Source organism: Opisthocomus hoazin, chromosome 6 (genome assembly GCF_030867145.1).
Source record: "Opisthocomus hoazin isolate bOpiHoa1 chromosome 6, bOpiHoa1.hap1, whole genome shotgun sequence".
NCBI lineage: Eukaryota > Metazoa > Chordata > Aves > Opisthocomiformes > Opisthocomidae > Opisthocomus > Opisthocomus hoazin.
The window spans coordinates 11497017-11519609 of NC_134419.1; the positions used below are offsets into that span (position 1 = coordinate 11497017).

Consider the following 22593-nt stretch of genomic DNA (forward strand, 5'->3'; position numbering starts at 1 on the left):
CACAAATTCAGTCAACAATAAGAAAGGCGCTCTGATACTGTAACAAGTGGGGGCCTTGTGGTAAGAGATAACCCCCTGGTTGGATTTTCTGTTTAGTACAGTGACTTCTCTAGTTGAGAGTCCTTTGGGCCTGTGATTTTCTTCTGGAAGAAAAGTTGTGCCAATCGGAGTATCATTGTGCAGTTTCCCAGGGGCAAGGCAGGTGGCAAGATTCCCTTGGCACAGAAATGTTTGTGGGCTTTTTGTCGTCTTTTCCTTAATAATTTCTTAAGTACAGTTAAATGATCTGTTTAGTTTTCTGTTCTGGATGGAGATGTGCTGGGTTGGCAGCTCTGGGATTTTCTGCATTTTGCCAGCTGGCATACATGCACATTTGTGTAAGCTCATTCATAGCTGATGCTGAGAGACAGGTGCTGACTTACTGTTCTTCAAATAACTGTGCTGGCATATGTCCAGTATTAACACGACTGTGCCTAGAGAACAAGAGTGCAACGCTTAAGATCATTGTGGCACACCTCTCTGAACACTTATGTACTGGTTTGAGGAGGTGGCGGTGGAAGTTAAATGTATTCCCGTGATGAACTTCAGTGCCTGTGTCTGGAAAATGTGTGTGTGATGGTAACACACATTGCATATGTTACTGACTAATGTGAAAACTAAAAATGAAAAATGTAAATTATTATTGATGGCAGTAACAGAAAAGAGATGTTGTTTACAGTGTCAGATCCATAGGGGATGCTTCCTCATGGCCCCTTATTAGCCATTGGTAATGAGGAGAGAAAGGACTCCAAAACCTGCATGATAGGGCTTCTGTTGGTCTTTACTACTCCAGCTGTTGGGAATCGTGTATGCAAGTCATCCCAGATGTCCCATTCCCAGTAGCTGCTGAGGGCGTATCCAAACAGTAGGACTCCTTTCTCCTGTCCTTGTGAACTTCCTCCACCTGGGAGATGCCACGACTGCTGACCCATCTCGCTGTGCTTGTCACAGCCTGAGAGCGCGTCGGGGTGGCTGTGTGGCCCTTTGTGCTGGGCAGCAGCAGGCACTGCTCTGCCCGGCTGGGGTCTTCCGTTTGGTGGTCCTGTTGGATTAGTGGATGAGGAGGGGACAGAGCTATGAACCATCCGCTGGAGTAATCGATACTGAGACAGCATTGCTTTGACTAGTCCGTAGCTGACGAAATGTCTAATGCTGAGTCACTAATGACAGTTTGTAACTTTCCCATCAACTGCCTGCAATTAAGTCCTGCAAATCCAATTCTTGTGCTTCCTAGCTTTCACTGACAATGAGGAGACACATAAGAAATTGCATGGTATATTTAATTAGCTACTTTTTTGCTAGGAGAACTTTATTCTTAAAAAGAGCAGTTCTGTGAAGGCTTAAATAACAAGAAACTATTTAGAACTTTTGGCTATAGCCTGAAAGTTATTAAATGTAGCAATTTTTAAAAACTTAAGTATCCACAAGTAAGGAAAATGTAGCTCCTTTATACTCCCTGCTCTCTTCTTATTTGTGGTCAAGTTGTGGTTAACTGGGACACAGTAGCAATAGTTTTATGCTAGTGGGCTCTGTTCTGAAATGTGGGATTGACTTCCGTACTCATGCATGGTAACATTTATTTGAAAGATTTATAAAGGAAAGGTAAGGAAATTATTTCTGCCCAAAATAAAACTTTCTCTCAAGGTTCCCATACAGATTTTGAAAATGAACCCACAAAATGTGTTTGATGGGTAGTGAGGATAACATCATTGGCAAGGTGGGGGACTGCGTGCTCAGTACCAAACTGTTAATATACTGTAAAAGACTCAAGGTGCAGCTATATGTCAGGAAAACTCAGCCTGAAGTGTTTTTTGCTTCAAAAGCATCTGCAGATTATGTAAATACCATCATCTTTCATACAGGATAAACCCGTAGTAGCACAGGAAGTGTTTAACCATAAGTATTACAAATTAAATAGGAAAATAAGGACACAGATACAGTGTCTGATTAAGTATTATCTTTGGATGTTACAGTAGTCATTTGCAGATGTCAAACTTCCAGTTTCCCAGGCAGGTAGACAGCAGTATCATCTCCATTTTATAGGTACAGCACAGGGGTGTTCAGTGAGCTGATGATAGCTAAGATTAAAATGAAGAATAAAGTCTCAGTTCTGTACTTCAAACTCAATATTTCTTTTCCTTTCCATACTGTTACTTGGTATAAAGTACATACTTGAGCTGTGTACTGAGGTTGTGGTATAACAATTTTCTCCTGCATTTTCTTGTCCAGTACTTAAGATGTGGGTCCGTGTTCCTTCTGGATTACAAAGGGAATTTTACAAGGTTACATTCTGCTGAGTTGGCTACAAACTCAGTCAACTTCCTCACCTGGGCTGTGCCTGTTTAGGTCTCATCTCAAACTGTGGAACGGTAGTCCTCTGGTTAATTTCTGCTTACTCTCAAAATAAGACCGTAGTCTCCTTTTGCCTGCATGATTTGATTGAGATCAGGTTAACAGCAGAGAGATATGCACAGATTCCTATTAATAAATGGTTTGTTTGAAATAAATGAATGCTGTATTTTGGGTCCCGGTTCTACATTACAGTGAGCAATGAAGAAAAACAAAATACAAAAGAAAAATTGAGGTTTTTTGGCACACACAAATGGATTTACAAAGTATCAACAGTACTGTTGTCTCACTAATTATAAATTCACTTTAGTTTGGCAAAAAGAACTTATTTGACTGTAAGTGTGGAATATGTTGTAGTAATCAAAATTGTTACTTTGCTGAATTGGTGATGCTAGAAGTTACTAAAGTTAGTGAAGTAGGATCTTTGCTTGCTGACCAATACCAAGCCTTTGTACTAAAAGGAATATGGTAAAGGCTCCAAATTTTTCTGTGTATTTCTCACAACTGTTTTTAGTAATAGAATTTTGTGGAGTCACAATTACTGTCAGGCTTTGGAAAAGTTTTGGATTTTGTTTTATGTCTTGTTTCTGTACATCGTCTGAACCTGTGCTGAAGTTCTTGTAACACATGCTGACTGGTTTTGTTTGGCAATGTTTTGTTACACTTGGCAGGCTTCTCTCTTGCTACAAGAAGTTATAGTGTAGTGACATTAGATACTACTACTCTGAAAACAACCACAACCCAGTCTGACTCCCTAGCATCAACATAGCAGCTTAGTATTATCTGGACTGATATATTTCTTTAAGCTTCTGGTTGTCACTGCAAATTTTCCTAGTGACGTGAGATTTTTGACTTGATATGGGCATCACTACTATGAATGTGTGTGTCTGACTGTGGGTACATTTTAATGTTTAGAAAAAGATTTGAGATTCCAGTTTTACAAACACTGTGATCTGAGCTGAAGAACAGGTTTGTCTTCTCAATTGAAGGGAGCTTTCTTCAATCAGAGTTATACTATATAGCATAGGTAGTACGAACAGCCTAGAAAGGCAATGAAGGTAACATCTTCATCCCTTGTCATCACACGAGAAAATATTCGCAAATCAGATGAAGGCACTTGGCCTGTTACAGAAAAGAGACTGATAGAAGGTGGCATAGATAAATAAGTCATATGAGCTTTACTGTGTATGTCACTAACATGAATGCTGCAGGCTGAGCGTGGAGGAAACATTTGAATTGCTGACTGTAAGGTTGGTGAGCCAGTATAAGTAAAAATATGTGCAGCATTTTTGTGGATAATACAATGTGCTCAGAAACAGGAAGCAAACTTGAGGGAGGTCATATGTTTGGACTAGAGAGGGCTGCTTTTAAATGGTACTTCAGACACATGGCAGGAAAGGCAGGGGTGAAATGGCCAGATGAAGACTGAGGTGTGTAAAAGAATGAAGAAAGAATTAGTGTGGGAGAGGGAGTCAACGTGATTTTACACAGTAGGCTGTATAAGATCTGTAAATATGATTAAGCATTGAGGCTGGGCAGCAGAAGATGGAAAGGTAAGGAAAAACTGGAAAGCAAATAAATCCAGTTTTGGAAGAGAACAGTGATATACTTCCACATCATTGTTATGTAGTTGGAAAACAATGACAATGCAATGAAAAACTAGGGGCAAAGCTGAAAACTGTATTGGCAGATTTAGAACGTTAATAGGAGGAACTGTTCTTCAGATGCTTATTCCAAGGACACCTGAAAAGGCAAAGTTAATAGTAAAGGTCAAAAAGACCTTGTGAAAGGTGAAATCAGGTTAGATTTCAGCTATTACTTAAATGCTTCTCCCCCTTCAGCCCAGGCAAACAGTAGAAGTAATATAAAGGTTTTGAATTTCAGAAAGCCCCGACATATGTATATGACTTAATAAATAAAGTGATATTTAGGTTTTTTAAATAATAAAGAATTCTGTAGCTAAGTAGCAAGCTGAAAATGAAAACCACCACTTTTCACAGGATATTCCATGTTGAACTTGGTACAGCGTTTATGTAGCAACTAGTTCTTTTGAATTTGAGCCCTGTTCAATCAATATTATGAGATTTCCTTCAAATACATTACCATTTCTGTACCTGGATCCATGACTTCCTCTTCTCATCTTCTAAAGGAAAGGGTAAGGTCCAGAGTCAGAACATGGTTTGGAGACTCAGTGAGCACGCAGGCCATGCAGCTAGCCATAGCCAAGTCAACGTACTTACAAAGTACTTCGATCCTAGAAGAATCAGAGTGCACAGGGACAGTTTAACTGCCTGCCAGCAATAAAACAGGGAGGCAATATCTGGTTACTGTGACCTCGGAGATGGAGCCACATAGGTAAGCAGACTGAGAAGTCAGAAGCGTGTGCAAAGCAGCATGGGAAAGCAGCTGTAGATTGTCAGAATATTTCTAAGCAGAGACATGATCGTCCAGACATCCCTGAAAGGTTACTTGCTCGGATATGCAAGGAACCCTAATTAATAATAATGTCAACAGCTTTAAAAGCTTTACAGCAGTCTGCTAGTTCCATCAGTTGAAGGTTTGAATTGCACGAGTGAATCCCTGTTTATGTTAAGTATACAGGCATATGCCTGAGGCAAACTGCCTTGTAAACAAATGTTAAATTGGAGCAGCAGTATTTCCAAAATATTCACTAGTTTTTCTTCTGGAGGTGTTAGGTGGTTGAAACATCACTTCCATGCTTTCATTGCACAGAGGTGCCCTGAAAGGAGATGAAGGATTAAAACTAAACGGTTTAGCAGGGTTTTGTCATGGGATGCCAAAACAGACCAAATTTTGTCTGGAGGATGACTGACAAGTAAACAGCCACAGAGGGAAGTGTAACTGATAGCTCCTTCTGTGTAGATGATCCGGAGCTTGACCAAGAACTTAAAGATAGGACCTGTCTGTTCTGTGTTGGCAGTCCGTTCTTGCCACAGAAATACTGTTTGCTAGCAGTGCTTCAGTGAAGAGAACACAATTAGCCTTACATATATACCAAGTGATTAGCGCTGTGTTTCATAATATATAAACTGGTATTGGAGTTTGTTCATAATACTGAGTATTGTCGTCTCCAGAAGATACCCTCGCACCTTCAGTTCTGCTTCTTCCTCCTTGCTTAAAGGGTAGCTAGCAAGAGAGGAAGAGTTCCTGTTTTTCCACCTCTCCTTTGATTTGATTAGGTAATTTGTTCTATCAGATTTAGCAGGAATACATGCCTCGACATCAGAACAATGTACAAAGTTCAAATAAAATCACTGGCGTTACCTTAGCGCCCATTTAAGTGAAACAAAGCATAGCACAGTGTTAGGTGCTGTTTTGAGATGAGTTATACAGACAGAATATGCTGTGTGTGCTAGAAATCTGAGCTGTTTCCAAACATGGGGAAAACGATTTTATAAAACAAACGAGCAAAAAACGCCCAGACCTCACCACTGAACCTTGTTCAGTCTACCAAGACTGAAAAGACTACAGAATATCCTTCTGAAATGGAGGATGAAAAATTATCTTTGCAAAAGCAGTTGAGTTTTCTCTGGATGTGGAGTTAGTGCTGTGGACAGTCAGGCCTTTGAGAAGCAGTTGCTAACCACTTCCTCTTGCATATCAGAGCTGAAAATCCGGGAAGCACGCAGGACACAGTGCCCCCAAAATTTACCCACCCTCTTCTCTGAGATTTTCCTAGCTCAAGACGAGTGGTCAGAACAAGGGAAAGGCAAAGAACAAGGAAGAAGATCCTATGATAGGTTGAGGATCCTCAGAGTTGAGGCAAAAGGACTTGAAATTTTGGCATGGAACTGAGTGAATTATAGAAATGGGCAGGAAATTAAGAGGTAGGTAGCAGAGTTAATGAGAAGGCAAATACTGTTTAAAGCCACACTCCATCTGAGTTCCTGCTCCCCCTTCTACCTCTATTCATTCCTTGTTGGCAGACCTTGAAGCTTCTATGTAAGTGGAAAGCTGATTTCTGAGGAAGTTCTGTTGAAAACATCTCTCTGCCTGCAGGAGTTAAGTTCCTTCAGATTCTTTGCTATTCCCTGCAAACCCCAAATTACTCCACCACAACACCCAAGATTCCTAACCCTCCTCCCAGAGGAAGTGTGCTGATTTAGCTGCTGTGTGTAGATTCAAAGCTTTTAAACTGTCCTTTTTTGTTAATTTAAATTTGCATTGTTGGAACAAATTTTCCTTTCTTAAGTCAATGAAAGCTTTTTTTTTTTTTAATTTTTTGCTCCTCAGCCAAAGTGTTACTGCTAGTAAAACTAATGTATAACTAAAACATAGATTTTAAAAGTCTGTAGATAGACATAGACCTGTCCATCTTCGGTTGTTCATTCAAATTGGCTGGGTATGCAAAAGCTGTGTAAAATTAAAAATTAATGAAAGCACACAATAGAAACAAGAAACCTGACAAATAACAATAAACCTCATCAACTTAACATGCAGTCATCCCGCTTAAAACCAGTAAGAATGCTAAACAGGCAAGACAGGTTATGTGCAGCAAGATTCTAGATTATCTTGTTATAATGCACTGAAGCTGTAGTTCAGCCAGTTTTATTTTAAAGCCGCTGTTGCCACTGAAAGGAGTGTATGTAAGTTCCATGCTTATGAACTTGCTGTTGGTTTCTGCTCTCAGTGCTGGTTTCTACATCCTTCTTCACCTCGTTTCTCTGATCTTTCGTGTGCTGGCATTACTGGGTGACTGTGAGGCATCTGAGGAGCTCATGTGCATGGTCCAGGGGGAAGTAGGAGAAAAAGCATAAAGCACCTGTGGGCTGTTTTTCTACTCAGTCAGTCACTGTTGTTTACCACACTTAACTGCGATGTTTCCAGTGCTACCCTATACTTCAAACTAGGGTGGGAGTAGACAACTGGGAAGCTTTCGAGCCAGTCACACATCAGAAACGTGACACCCTTTCCTCCCAGTATATCGCTGTGCTGAATTCATGGTGCTCTGTGTCTGGGTGAGAATGTTTAGCTGAAATATGCCCCTTGTTCTTGCAGACATGATGTGCAAATAAAACTTGAAAATGGATATCCCTTGCTGCCTCAGACCTGTCAGTGAGCCTCACTACCAAAAAACATACACAGCTTTCTTCTTGCATCTGCTTATCATGAGTTCGGCTGTCTCCTCCCCCTCTACTCTGCCCTAGTGAGGCCCCATTTGGGGTACTGTGTCCAGTTCTGGGCTCCCCAGATCAAGAAAGATGAGGAGCTGCTGGAGAGAGTCCAGTGGAGGGTTATGAGGATGATGAGGGGACAAAGAAGTGGCTTCCCTCACTTGTGCTAAGAGGCTGATAATTTTTTTTCCAATTTCTCAAGCTTTCTGTCATTGCCAGTTGCTAGAGAAGAGCAAAATACCTTTTCACATTTGGATAGTTTCTATAAACTATATAGAAAGCCAGCTGAGTGATAAAGACTGCAGAAATCGGTGTAGATCAAGTCATTTGTTGTGAAGGATCTCTAATTGTACTACAACGCTGCTAGCTTTTTAGTCTTGCATTTCATATACTTACCATTTTTTGCTTGTATCCTGTAGGTAAGGCACAGAACTTCAGACCAGGTAATGGCTTTGAAGATGAACACACTGAAAAGCAACAGAGCAAACTTGCTGAAAGAGGTTCAACTTATGAATAGACTCTCACATCCAAACATCTTAAGGTATGCTGACTTTTTTTCTGACTTGTACAGAGATAGGTAGTCTTTAGTAGAGCTTTCCTATTTACATTTTTGTCTATGTATTTTTCATTATTGGTGTATCTGTTGTGAATATGTTACTATCATCTTCTAACTAATGGAAGAAGGGGAGGAGGAGAAGACTTGAGCAAATTGAAAATCAATGTGATTTTGGTATCTGGAGTTTACCAGTAACAAGTGACTAATTTCAGACAAAAACACATTTTCACATTATAAATTTCTGATGAGTCAGTAAAATGATATGAAGAGTGAAATTTGACTTTTCTTCATGGATTTAATTTATTGCCAATTTAACACCATTCAAATAATCTATGGTTACTGATCTTGCAGATTAGCAATGCAAAGTGCCGTAGCTTCCTCATATTTTAGGTCTGTTTTCTAGTTTTTACCATTTTCATATTGTAGTATTGCAAGGTGGGATAAGAGGACTGAACAAAAGAAGCTAGAGTTGAACTAACTTGATTTATCTGCTCTTGAAAGGAAAAAGGTTGTTCTTGTTTTGCAATAGATAACTGGATGCAAATCCAAAATGTTTCAAGGTGTATCTTGTTATTTCTTGAATCTTTTCAGTCTTATGTGACAAGCAATTAACATAACTAGCTGAAGCCATAGCATTAAGAAGTTTAAAGGTGCGATGACAGTGCACCAAATAACCAGTTCTCCTCAACTGCTCTTGCACAGCTGGGGTCCATCTTGATAGCTCAGGCAGTATAGTAGCTCTTTTTGAAAAGTTTTGGAGAGACAGTGAACTTTAATTTCCTCTTCCTCACTGGACTGTTAAATAGTACAGACGTAGTACTAATTCCTGAGATGCTTTGTAACCAACTTTTCTGATCCTTGAAATCCTGGGGTTTTTTTCTTAAAGCCCCAACACCCTGTGAACTTAGAGAATTTTTGCTCTTAGCAAACTATATTGGTTTTATCACAGTATATTTATTCAAGTGTTGTAGTAATCTGTCCCTAATTAGAATTCTTAGTCTGTTTTTTTTCTGCTCCAAGGTGAGGTGAGTTCCCAGCAACTCCTCTGGCTGTTCTGTTTGTTGTTGTTGTTTTTTTTTAATGATGTCAGATATCTGGCTTTTTAGGTTTCAGGATCATTAATTTTCTTATATCTATCCACAACTTCCTTTCAACAGAATCCTTAGATAAGCAGCACAGGTTCCTGGGTACTGATACAGCTGCTTTTTTAGTAAGGTTTGTGGAAAGAGTAACTTCATAGGATTGGCATTGTCAGAATCATGAAGTCAGTACACTTCATCAATTTCAGTATCAATTTTGTGTGGTTTGTAAAGCTTATTAGGAAAAAAACATGTAGCTTTAGAACTCTGTTCAAAATCAAGTGTTTAATTTGGGTTGGGGTGAGGGAAAGTAGGAAAGGGATAGTTTCGACAGGCAAAAAACACTCAATTGCAGCTTAGTGTAACCTTGCCCCCCCTTGAATGGAGTTACACAGGTGTTGCTGGGAACAAAAGTTATTGTGCTTAGTTCTGATTAGTTACTGAAATTTAAATGTCTTACGATGTCTAAGGGATCATATCAATGATATACTGGTCCCCTCTGGCCTTACCTCCTATGAATAATTTGAAGTCAGTTGTGTTGCACAGATGGTCCTGAAGAAAGAACAATAATGTATTGATTTATGCATGAAGCAGAAAAGGAATTTCATTTGATCTTCCAGTTATTACACAAGATTGATAGAGAAATCTTTTTTTTTCTGTGCGCTCAACAGTTACGAGTGAATATATAAGAAATAAATGACTTAAATAGAAACAGTTTATCTTTGCATAACTTGTTTTGAAGAATAATCTGCACTTGCTTTATGAATTGCTTGGTTTGAGGCTTCTTCAAAGAGAGTTGGTTCTCTGGTAAAAAGTAGTCCCTTTTTTATGTATTAGGTAAGTACCGTTGCTGTAGAGAGTGAGTACATTCCTACAGAAAATGCAAATGAGAAGAATATTTAGGTTTAGTTTATTCTTCTATTGAATAATAATACACAGTAAAAACTATTGTTTTTCTTTCTGTAGCAGATAGCTTGGTGTTTTTGTGTTTATGTGTCATTCTGTTTTTGGTTTAAAATCACTTACTGCAGTATTTGCAGTCTCTTTATATCTGGGAGAAGATTTTGCCCTTTTTAAATGTTACCTGCCAATGTGTCTACATATGCCTGTATACATACACACACATGCATGCAAACATCTGTATTTATGTTTCAGAAATGTGTAAATCATTGGTGCTTCTACTAGTGTTGTAAAAATTAGTTTAGGGCCTATTTTCCACTTTAGAAACACATGAAAAATAATATTTGATAATAATTTGCTTTTATAGTAAAATGGTGAGAGGTGAAAACATCGTGTTGTTAAATTAGAGCAGCTGGAGTAGTATTGCTGCGATGTCACTAGGAAAATGTTCTACAACAACATGTTCCTGCTGAAACACTTTCTGGGATTATTTTTGGAAGTTTTAAGCTTGTATTAGTATTTAAAGGAAATTATTCTCTTCCGGGAAGTTCTAATGTGTAACTTCTCCTTCCCAGGGACTATGAGCTACCTCAGTTTGCTGTTAGATGTATTTTCTTCCCTTAATTTCTGTCCTTTGAAGTTCTTCCTCTATATTATCGAGTAAACTTTTTTGTCACTAGCATTAGGTTTAATTATTTATTGATTAGTCACTGGATCTCCTCCACGTTCCTTGAAGGTGTACTCTGATTTTATGTAGTATATACATCTGAGCTTCTTCATCTTCTGCAAGCTCTAGGACTACCTACTGTAGTTGATCGTAAAATTATGAAACTGGATAAATACTGGCTTTACGGCATCCAAAATGTGCTCTCAACCTATTTCAACGTGTGCAGATCAGTCAGTTAACATTTTAGAAAGTGACTGTCGGATTCAGCAATGATGCATTTACTTTAGTATAACAAAATCTTCCTAGTCTGAGTGCATGGTTATGTTTTTGAACATGCTGATGCTCTGGTACCTCAAATCTGTAATTGAATCAATGTTGTTGTCCTAGAACTCTTCCCTGGTTTATATGAGTTAAGTGATATGGAAGATAAGAGATTCCTCTTCTTAGTACTGTATTTGGTAGCCAAAGATCATTATTATCCTTTAGCTGATTAAAAAAAACTCTATCCTTTTGCCAGTACTCTAAAATACATAGCAGCTTTTTACCAGCTATTGATTCTGATGTGCTGCCCACAGTTAACTTCCAGATGTTATTGCAAATATTCTTGTATTTTTGCCATTGATTGCACTGATGTGAATAACAAATCTTGCTCACTGTTTGAAACTGCTTATCAAAGAATCGTAGAATGGTTTGGGTTGGAAGGGACCTTTAAAGGTCATCTAATCCACCCCCCTGCAGTGAGCAGGGACATCAACTAGAGCAGGTTGCTCAGAGCCCCGTCCAACTTGACCTTGAATCTGATCTTGAATGTTTGCAGGGATTGGGCCATCTACTACCTCTCTGGGCAGCCTGTTCATTTTGCTTCTGTGCCTTCCACATCAACTCATTTTCACAGTTACAGATGCCTTTTGAGGCTTTGTCCTAGCCTGCAATCACTGTTCTGGAGTGTGAGTTTGTCAGTAGCTGCTGACTTTCTTCCATTCGTTAGCTCAGTAGAGATTACCTAGAGGCAGGCAGGTCTGTGTTTCTAGCTTAGTGACACTTTTGTACTACTTTAGGAGATGGAGTTGTGTCATTTCAGTTTCTCTGCTTCTCATACTTGGTGAAGTATCAATTAGGTTATTTAGGCTTTGAAAAGAACTTGTTTTTGTTGAGCATGTAGTGAAAGGTAACTTTAAATATCCCCCACTTGTTTCAGTATTTCTGTGCTCAAATTCTGCTCTTGGCCAGCTGTGTAGATCCATCTTGATCAGAAGACTGATGAAAGTGAAGAGCTTAGTTTTCACTTACCGAGTACACAGTAAGTGTACCATCTCCATGGCAGCATTATGAAGATTTTAGTGGTCAAATATATACATATATGTAAAAAAAAATTTCTAACATATTTTCCTTCAAGCAAATGAAAAACTGCCCTTTATTAGAGGGATTATTTTTGCAAAAATAGAACTGCTTTGTCAGTCTGTTAAGGATATTTAGGAATAGAAGACTCCAGCTCTTGTAGCTATATTGGCACAATGGTAAAACATAAGGGGTTTTAGAGGTTTTTTGTTTGTCTGTCTCCATCTCGCTTCCTATTTCAATTAGCAGATGTGATTCCAGAGGCAGAGTAGATGTAAACTGTAATGTTGTAACTTTTTGTTCAGTCACTGTCTGGTGATCATAGGAAACTATATATGAAAGAGCTGTGCTTTTTTTGTTTTCCTTCCCCATCCCCCCCCCCCCCCCCCACCCCGGACGAGCTTTAGGGACATTTTAGGAGTGGACAGGGCAGATGCAGACTAGTGGTGCTTATGGAGTGTTCTGCTCTGTTTCTACCATCAACCTCATCTCCTATCTTCACCTCTACTCCTGCATGCAACCTAAACCTGGGGAACTAAAACGCTTTTCTGCCCCTGATCTGCACTTCTCCCTGCCCTGGGCGTGAGATGTGCTGGCTTTATTGTATCTTCTCTCAGAACAGATGGTGAGAGCAGGAGTGGAAAAGTGAGCTGGAGTTCCGGTTTACACCATGCAGTGTTTACTATAATCATTTTGATACAGGTTGGCTGATACATGGTAAGACTGTAATTGCTGGGGTTAGGGAAGACAGAAGTTTGGAGCATTTCTTCACTTCCTTAATATCTTGTGTCCCATTTAAAGTGCCGTGCTGTTCAAGGGTTGGGTTACATCTGGTATCAGCGTTATCAAAGGTTTAATATATGCTTGTAAATGTTTTTTACTGCTTTGCTGCTTCTCTGAATGCCGATGTGCTGCCTTAGTCATGAGTTTTTACCCAAATCAAAGTAAGAAAATAGGGCTGGAAATGACTTGAGAAGTCGCTGTCCTTGTGTCCTAGTCTGGGAGCCTCAGGGCTGCAGCCTGAGAGACCTGATAGCTTTTCATTCTGGTAATGTCTTACAGGTGTGTTTTTCTCATTTTCACGAATGAAGTGGTTTGCTAATGCAGATTCTCTGTCTCCTGTGCTGTCTTTTAAATTAGTGTATCTTCAATTTTGAGATACAATTTCAGTCTTTAATATCACTACTGTTTGCATTAAAAAGTATTTCTTTATTTGATCTGTACCTTGGGGACTTCTTTTGAAGCATTCTGTACACAGAAAGCCTTAGCTTCTGTCTTATGTGCTCTCACGGGAACGCTTGGAGGTATTGCTGTGTGTTTGGCAGTGAGCAAGCAGGCAGATTGGCTCATTGATTAAATCCACCTTCTTGTGTGTGCACGCACACATGCAAATAAGCAAGCAGTGTACATATTATATGAACTTCTTTCAAGGAGAGTTTTATTTCATCTCTTTTCAGGCAGATCTAGCACCCTGGGAACACAATACCAAGGTTTTTTTTTGTATGCAGTTTTCTGCTTTCAGACCTTCATTTTTGTGAAGTTACTTGTGATGGACTTTGCTACAATAGGCAGAAGGATGGCTTTTGCCTTTTAACATCCTTTGTCCTGTATTGAACAGTGCTTTAACAGAAAATAAAAATACTTTTACTTCTGTCTGTGTAATATGGTTACCAAAAAGGAGTATTTCAGAAATGCTGTGCACAAGACAGCAGAAGAGAGGCTGTATGCATTGCGTGTAATGTGTTACAAAAACGTTAGATTAAATGCCTTACCTCTATGTCTGGTATCAAAATGCAAGTGCAGAAAACTTAAAATACATTTTTAATCTAGCACGGTGCCTGAAATACTAAGGAGGGTCTTAATGCAGACTTAATATTCTTACTCATCCTCTTCCTTCTCAAGCAGTCAGTGCAGTGAAAGAAGCGTGTGTCTTTTGACCTTGTTCTTCTTTGTTTTACTGAGCTCATATGGGAGACTTTTGCATTGGTGTGTTTGGTTTGTTTCTTATGTTTAATGTTATCATCAAACTGCTGAATTTTCTCATACAAGCAGTAGGTTTCAGAGCGCATCAATTTTTTATGTTGGACTGTATGCCCCAGGTTTATCCACAGAACAGGAACATGTCCCAGTGAAGTTATTAGAATGCGAAGCATGTGTTCAATGTCTAGAAGTCCACAGTGGCTGTATAATCTGGATGTTAGTTTTGCTTGATTTATCAAGGAGGCAAAGCTAGGAGGCTGAGGCTATAGTTCTTAGTGTCCCCCTTCCTGGCCAGAATTTTCTCCCTTGCAGTCAGACTGAACTGAAAGCAGTTTGGGTAACTGCTGTAACGGACTAAGAAATATCCAGCAGTACATTCGCTTGCACTTGACTAGGAGGGCAGGTATTCCAGATTGACTGAGGAATAACCTGGTTTCTGGAAAGAGACTTCCAACATCTGAACATTGCAGACATTTGTTAGAAAGCATTTTGTGGTGGAAGTATGCTGCGCTGTATTTAGTAGGGTGGACTCAAATAGCATCCTTCATATTTGCAGCTTCTGGGGAAACTTTTCCAACCACTAGTTAGGATTTTGGAAGTGCTTCAGCTTTCCTGATAAGGCCAGATACGCTGTCTTGAAAATAAACTTCCTTAAATCTGCAAATGGTCTCCTGTTTCGTGGATGAGTGCTCATTGAGACTTCTTCCAACTAGAAATGCTTATAGGAAGTGTAACCTTTGGCTGACAAGACATTCTGCTGAAGTTCACCTACAAGCACATTTTGGCTCTGGAGACAGTGCGTCTAGCCAACAGGAATAATGTCAGCTGTAGTGAGCCAGCATGTCAGCTTCCTGTCCACAGAACTTGGAATCTCATCTGGGGCAATCTCAGAAAATTGAAATCTTATGTTAAGTCTTGCTTGGTAATTGTATTTCCTGGTAGCAGCTGCGTATATTATCTTTGAGTGAAAATGCTTTCCAGGAGTGTTTTGTAGCAGTACTTGGCTTAACCAAGAAGCTTGTTATTGCTTGATACAGCAGCTAAGAAGAAATTTTTCCGGACTTTGGATCACTAGAGGTCTATTCTATCAATCTGTTTTCCAGAGTCTGAAAGCTGAGATTCTTGACACAAAGTTTAAATGGTTTCAATATGTTGCTTGTAAACTCATTTATTCTGTCTTTATCAGTGTATCTGGTTTCTCTTTTCCTGGGTAATAACTTCTAAATATGTGGGGTTTATAAATGTATCTTTACGTCCAGCTTTTTTCCATGACATCATGATATTGAGCTTTGTTTTTAATTTCTGATTTAAAGTTAAAAGTGTATTTCTGTTTCCTGATAGAAATCCTAAACGTTTAAGAATTTTTGAACTCTTACTCTTGGTAACTCGAGCCAGTGTGTGTTTTTCTGCCTGAAGTGTAGGATCACAAAGGTAATGGTTATGTTTCCATTAAGACCTCCCTTGACCAAAACAGGTTGGCAGAAAAAGTTATGTTCTACCAGTCTTTGGATGATGGTGATATTTTTCCTGTTTGGTAAAGATGAGACAAGAAATTTAATTTTGCCAAAATTTTGATAAATTCTTAATTACATTCTTATTTTAGAATTAAGTCAAATACAATGAATTCCTAATTTGAAATCTATGTAATATACCTTTACAAAGGAAGAGTTGATATATAGATGAAAACATTATTATTTTTAATTACGTAGCCTCAGCTTTTATTGATTGAAAATACTGCAGTACTGGGTTAACCTTGTGTCGTTAGCATGTTTCATAGAAGAGAAAATAATACTTTCAAAAATTAGTCTAATAGTGGAACTGATATCTTGCATTCTTTTTCCATTTTTGCTTTTGAATAAAGCTATTAACACCATGCCTGATAGCTCTGAAGACTTTCAGAATGCATTAAGGAAAAAACAGATCTGTGCTTTGGAGGAGTCTGGATTTTGTAGTCTCAGGAAGCTTAATTTGTCAATTTGTTTACAAAATTGTTCATAAGCAACTGCTGTGTGAAGTGAAACTCAGAAACAATGATGTTTTGAGTAGATGGTATATCTAAAAGAGCCATTCTTCCCTTTCCCCGGAATACCTGGTTGTGCCCTATAGTTCCTCATTAAACAAGAAGAATTGAATTTTCACTGTCTCTCAAATTAAAATTTGCATATTTAATTCTGGGAATATTATATGAGGTGAGAGCAGGCAATAGACGTTCAAGTACAAGTCCTGCTGCTTTTTGGTTATCAAAACAGATTTCCATGGCTCAGCTTATGCAAAGGACCTTGCCTATATTATTTTTCTTTGGCTGCTTGTAATTTGCCAGTCAGCTGTTAGGCAAGAGAACAGTGAGGATCATTCATTTCTTCAAAGCAGCTTAGCTGAACTAGTACTACATGTGTCTTGCATCATTTTGTTTTTAAATTCAGAAGTGTTTGAGGATATGAGAGGTCCTTTTCCTTCAAATTGTTCTCCACCAGATTCCCCTGTCACGTTTAATGAAATCATGCATTTCTACACCTTGCTTGCAAAGTGGAATTTTCTGGACAGTGTGCAAATGACAATGTGTTTTTGCTGGTTGAGACAAAAATGTAAATGATAAAAATGACAATTAGTTAATCTGAGAAGAAACAATACTTAAACTGTTCAGGAAGGGCTCTGAAGTGCGTACAACTGAGGTTTTACTGAACTTTCTCATGGGTGATGTTTACTGTCAATATTAATTTGCATTTTTTCACTTTTAAGTTCAGCTTGTATGGTGGTAAAAATGAGCTTTCAGTTGTTCCTTGTAGGTGAAATGTATGGCACATTCTCTATCGCTTTCCAGAAAAATCAAGGGTGACAGTCATTACTGCCAACAGCAGGAGTCTGAACCTTGTGCAGTGTAGGTAAATTTTGTGGAATGTTTGTATGCTAGATACTGTCGAAACTTGCTTCAGTCCAGCTGTTGGAAATGGGGTTGGGGAGGGGAAGTATACTGCACGTATGTGCCCTCATATTCCTGAGTTGGTTAGGAATGGGATAGGAAGAAACATCTTTGTGCTTAAGCAGCAAAATGCAAAAGGAAGTGATTTTCTATTTGTGCAGACCAACAGTGGATTGCTTGGCTTAAACTTCTGTAAAAAAGAACTCTGAGGCTGTTCATTTCTGTGTAAATCATTATATGCTGGCCTTTGCTTATAGTCGAATTAGTAACTTTCCATCTTGAGTTTGAGCTGTCTCCTGTGCTGTCTTGGAACTGCTAATTCAAATTGTATTGTAGTGTAGACACATAACGTTGTTTTGTGCTGAGATGTTTAAATAATCAGCCTTGAGGTATGCAGTATCTGTGAGGCTGAATGTTTTCTTTTTCCTTCTTTCTTGGCATATCCAGTACTTCCTATTATCTTAGTTTCTTTAAAGAAAAAAAAAAAAAAGAGGGGGGGAAAAAGCCCAAACCACTTTTCTTTTCTTGTTTCTTGTAGGTTTATGGGTGTCTGTGTGCATGAAGGACAGCTGCACGCACTTACTGAGGTAAGACTATTTCATGATATATGTACTCAGTATGTCACAGTTCTCAGGCCAGATTCTGGAACTGCTGTTCACCTTGAGTGATCGTTTCTTTTATAGTGACTAGTGAGCTAATCACGTGCTACTTGGTGGGAAGACTGCAAAATCAGGACTCAGAACTGTACTTTGCTCCTAGCCCTTGCATGTCTTCTCATCAGAAGCGCTGATTAGGATGAAAAAGAATCATGGCAGGAACATAAAATTTCACTGATAATATTCTAAATGAGAGATGTGGATTACCATTGAGCTGCCCCTAAATATTATTTGTTTCAGTGACACTGCATTGTGTTTGTCTTATTTATACTCCAGTTGTGTGCACATTTCACAGGTGAATCAGGGACATTTCAGCTAGGTGATATTAGTGTATTCAGTCCCTACCACTATCTTGTTTTGAATAACACCAAGATTACAGCTTAATCTGGGTTCCATAATAAGGAATTCCATTGCCCATATACCCTGGCCAAGATCTAAGTGTCAAATGAGAAACTGAACTTTCCATTCACGTGAGTTTTCCCACAGTTTTACTGGGTTGCATGTTTAATCCCCCTGTAAAATGCTCAGGAAAAACAAGAAGGGAGTATTCTCTTGTTAGGAATAGCATTGTTTTGAGTCAAAATCTATAAAATGTTTTTCCTGCTGTTTTAGTTTGAGTACAGATTGAGGGGAAACTCATGTTTTGTAAAGTTAATGTTTCTTATTTACTTCTATTTTGTAGGAACTGCTCAATTAAAAGATTAACCCTTTCCCACCCCCAAGAAAAAGGTTTCAGGCCCTTCCACTCACTAAACAGGTCCTAGAAGAGATGGAGGTTCATAACGCTTTGTTGTACTAAATCTTGGCAGATCTTCCTCAGTGTGGTTTTTGGGGGTTTTTTTGTTTGCTTCTTCCCTGCTTCGTCCCAGTTGCTTGTCATTTAAATGTCCCTCCCTACCCAGAAAGCCAAGAAAACGAAACCAGCACAGATGCTTCCTCCTGGAGAGCTAACTTCGTAGCTGCTTGCTTTGTTCAGCTATTTTTGAGTTCTTGTCAAGCAAATAAATCTAAGAAAGACTTCAAAGAATAACTTCTTATAATTCAGAATAACAGAAGAGATTCCTGAAACATCTTGAGACCAAAGAGGAAAAGTTTTAGGCTGAAGAATGTTGCTGCAAAATTTTGAGAAACAGAATAGCTTTAGTGACATACTATAGAAGTACATATAGTGATCACTGCTCTTCTTATATGGACCAAGGTGGACATTTTAATGCCTTCAGTAGGAAAAAAACATGACTGAAGGCCATGGTAAGTTGATATTGTAGGGAATCCGCACACAATTTTGTCCAATACAGTAGTTGTTCTTTTTTTTTTTTTACAAAGCTTTTAAAAGTTGAGCTGTGTGTGTTCCAAGTGGTGGAACTAGTTGTGTCTTCTGGCAATGATAGTAACATTTTTCATCTTGAAGTATGTATTGAGTAATAGTTGAGTTTTGAAGACTTCTGGAGGTTAGAGAAGGGGGCTGAAATGGCTAGCTGAAGGAACTATTAGTAAGATGGGCATGGTGAATCACCAGTTCAAATATAGCCCAGGAGGTTAAACAAATCGGCCACTGTCTTGTGGCTTTTTTCAGCTTGTGGTCCAAACAGGAGGTCTCCTAACTTCCAGTGCTCAACACAATTGATACTAGCCGGATGCTACTAGTACTCAAGACAACTTCTGCTGGGGTTTCACTTCTTTGGAGATGAAGCTGTGGATTCAGAGGCCCATTGCTCAATAGGTGTCTGAGTCACTGCAAGGAGGATCTTCTCACACTAGCCTATGCTGGACCGGTTCTGTAAGGAGCTTAATTATCCCTTCTTGTGTTTTGAGAGTACAGTTGATGATATGCCTAAGTAAAAGGGATACAGCATCACTTAGAGCTTATGTCTGAGGGTGCATCGGGAAATCATGTTTATTCGTATGTGTATATTTTCATGACAGAAGTTGAGAACTTGTGGCAAATCTTCAATGAATGGATTTAGACAACTTGTGCTTAATAGCCTCCTGTGCTATTAACAGGCAGGGCAACAACCAAAAAAGGTGCTAGAGGAGCTTTCAGGTTTTTATAAGGCTGTTAAGGGGCTACATTAGCAATATACAGCACTTTGTTACTGCAGGGCAGAGTCTGAAGTGTTACAGATTTTTTTTCTTGCGTGTTGAAACACACAGGACACTAAACACAATGGATCATGCAGAGCAGGTTTTTTGCTTGAGGAAGGTGTGATTTTATGTAGGCCTTGGGTTTTTCCCTTTTGGCAGCATTTTACATTGTTTTAATTGTCCTCTCTCAAGTGTCTTTTGTTTTTAAAACTGTTGGGCAAGAACAGTTTCTGTTTGTTTTGGTTTGTTTTTTTCAAAATGAGAACGGAATTGTTTAATTATAGGTTGCACTAAGACTTTGACCTTGTTCTGAATCCACAGTCTTATCAGTTTTGAAAATCCAATATTGTTTTTGAAGTTCTGCTCAAGCCAGAAGCTATGGCATATGCCTCTTCTGAAGTAGTTCAGTGTCTGTCCTTAGAGTCGCAGAATGGTTTTGGCTGGCAGGGACCTCTGTGCTTGCAGGCACATAGTTAAGGAAAGTGAAGTAGACACTTGAATAGGTGTACCGCTCAGATGAGCTGGCAGGCGTTAGACTGCCCCACGAACTTTGAGCTGATGGGCGCAGATCTGCTGTGCTCATTTTATGTAAAACCAGGAACTGGGTATTCCTTTCTCAGTATTCAGCTCTAATCTGTAGCTAGTGGTTTGTTTTTGTAGCTACAAGAATCTGCAGGGCTTCCTGCTGTACTCGCATGCCTCTCCAACCTAATTTCAGCTTCTCCTTCAAGCCTCTTTCTGTTTTCCGGCCACCTTCCTAATCTGACAACTCTCTATTCGCTTCCATTTCTTAATTTCCTGGCACACAGCATTCTCAGACTTGGAGACTTGTATGGTAGTACAGGCTCTGGTGTCAGTTAGCATGAGATGCTGCTGAGCATTCAGAGACCAGATCTGAGCCACTGTCAGGAGATTAGCAGACACTGTACACTCCAGAGGACATGAAGCTGTGAGACAGTTAGTGTGGAGGAGCAATGGGTTAATAGCAGTAGTGTACAATCTTAGCCCATTCACATTTACCATGGAATGGATGCATGAGCAAGCACTAATTTTAGATGAGAGGCAAACAGATTTGTTTGTGCATTGCAGGTTCTGTAGGCCTGTGCTATTACACTGAAGCTGATAACACAGCATATGGTCTCGCATATAAAAGCCACGTAATACCTTTTTTGTGGATCTTAAATTATTTGTTGAACTCTGTTAAGCAAGTTTATCTGAATTTCTAAGACAGAGGTCAGGCTAAAATCTTGTTATAATTAGATGTGTATATATATGCACAGAATGAATCATACAGCTTGATAATTCCTTCTTGAAGGAAATTAAAATCCCAACAGCTGTGTGCGTAGAAGATGAGGAAGGGAGAGTTATTATGTGTTGATTGGGATATCTTGAAATTGCAGAGCTTCACAAACAATAGCTAATTGTTACAACAGAAGTTTTATGGCTATTAATTCATACTTGGTGATAGTGAAAAAGTGTCTGCCTGACAGGCCTCTCCTGCAGTCTTTCAGTCTCTCCTGTTGCTGGCGTACTACCTAGTCAGTCCTGATTCCATCCCAAGTGTCTGGTATGGTATTAGATTGTTTCATGAGTCTAGGAGTGTAGTTGGGCAGTCTTGGTTTTAAGGCGCTGTATGCGTGGCGTTGGAACAATGGTGAGAACTGTAAGGGACGAGCCAGCTTTTCTTTGCACCTGGCTCCTCCAGTACATCCCATTCGGTGAGTTCTCCTTATCAGCTCCCTCAGGTACTGCACCTTACAGGTGCTGGGTGCAGGGGTGCGTGAAAGTGCCTTGAAGTCTGAAATGTTTCCTGGCTGCTCGCAGTGATATTGTCTGCAATAATGCATGCTGGCAATGTGTAGTACGGACAACAGAGTCCAATGCAGATGTATGTGGGAAAAGGTACTATAAGAAAAATCTTGACTGCTGCTTTAAGTTATTTTTCTTAAGCGAATCCACAGAATTCTTTGAACTTGGACATGTTTTCAGTTCAATTATTTTTTTTTTTATAGCTGTGTCATAAAGCCCAGGAGAAAATTTACTATGGAAATCCTTCCAGACGTGTTAATTTTTATCTTGGGCAAGATAATTGCTATTGGACAATTTTGACATGTTGCACTGTAATAGCTTACTGAATTTGACACTGCTGGTTTTACCATCAGCCTAAACTCATTGTTTTGAGATAAGAATGCTGTTATATAGCAGTTTGGAAAAGACTTTTTTTGTTGTTTTTCCTTCCTTGCACAGTATATCCTTTTTGTACACCTAAAGCTCATCTTAATGAAAGAGCCTGTGGCTTTTGAAGACAGAGGTTTTTCTTCAAGAAGTTCCTCTGTGATAAATGAAAACTTTCATTCTCTGCTTTTCATCCCAACAGCAATAATTTAAGTAAATGATAAATTCAATTAGTGGAGTTTCAGGCCTTCTGAGACCTTCTTTTTTTTTTGGTGTTTTTTTTTTTTAAATTTTGGAGATAGCACTGATTGGGAAGAAAAAATATTAAAAGCTTAAAATTCTCAGAATTGTTACAGTTGTGCTGAATTACCCTTTCACAAGGAAGGGAAAGTAAGTTCTTCAAGCGAGAAGGTGCTTCTAATATACAGCTTTCACAAGCAGAATCATTATTTAATTTTCCTTCTTTCTTTTTTCCCCCTCCCCTCAGTTCTTAGGCACCTTTCTGTGGAGAGCCTTTGACCCTGGAATGGAGAAAACCAGACAAACATCACTTAGGTCTACTCTTCTAAACCTTTATGCTATAGCAGAAATTGTAGGCGTACATTGCCTTCCAAATGGTGATTGCACACTTCTGAGAGTTTTTAAAAAGCCCCGGAACACCATTCCTTCCCTGCTCCCCCCATCTCCTGTAACACTTGCTAATCCCTGCTGCTGTTC

At 39.1% G+C, this 22593-nt stretch overlaps 1 protein-coding gene across 1 annotated transcript in view; it reads left to right on the forward strand.

Moving 5' to 3' along the window:
- TESK2 (testis associated actin remodelling kinase 2) overlaps window positions 1-22593 on the forward strand; it is an 85882-nt gene that overhangs the window by 20789 nt on the left and 42500 nt on the right. Inside the window, exons 3-4 of the mRNA XM_075424610.1 lie at window positions 7943-8064; window positions 17502-17550. Of these exons, the coding sequence (XP_075280725.1) occupies window positions 7943-8064; window positions 17502-17550 (171 nt within the window). The remainder of the gene's footprint in view (window positions 1-7942; window positions 8065-17501; window positions 17551-22593) is intronic.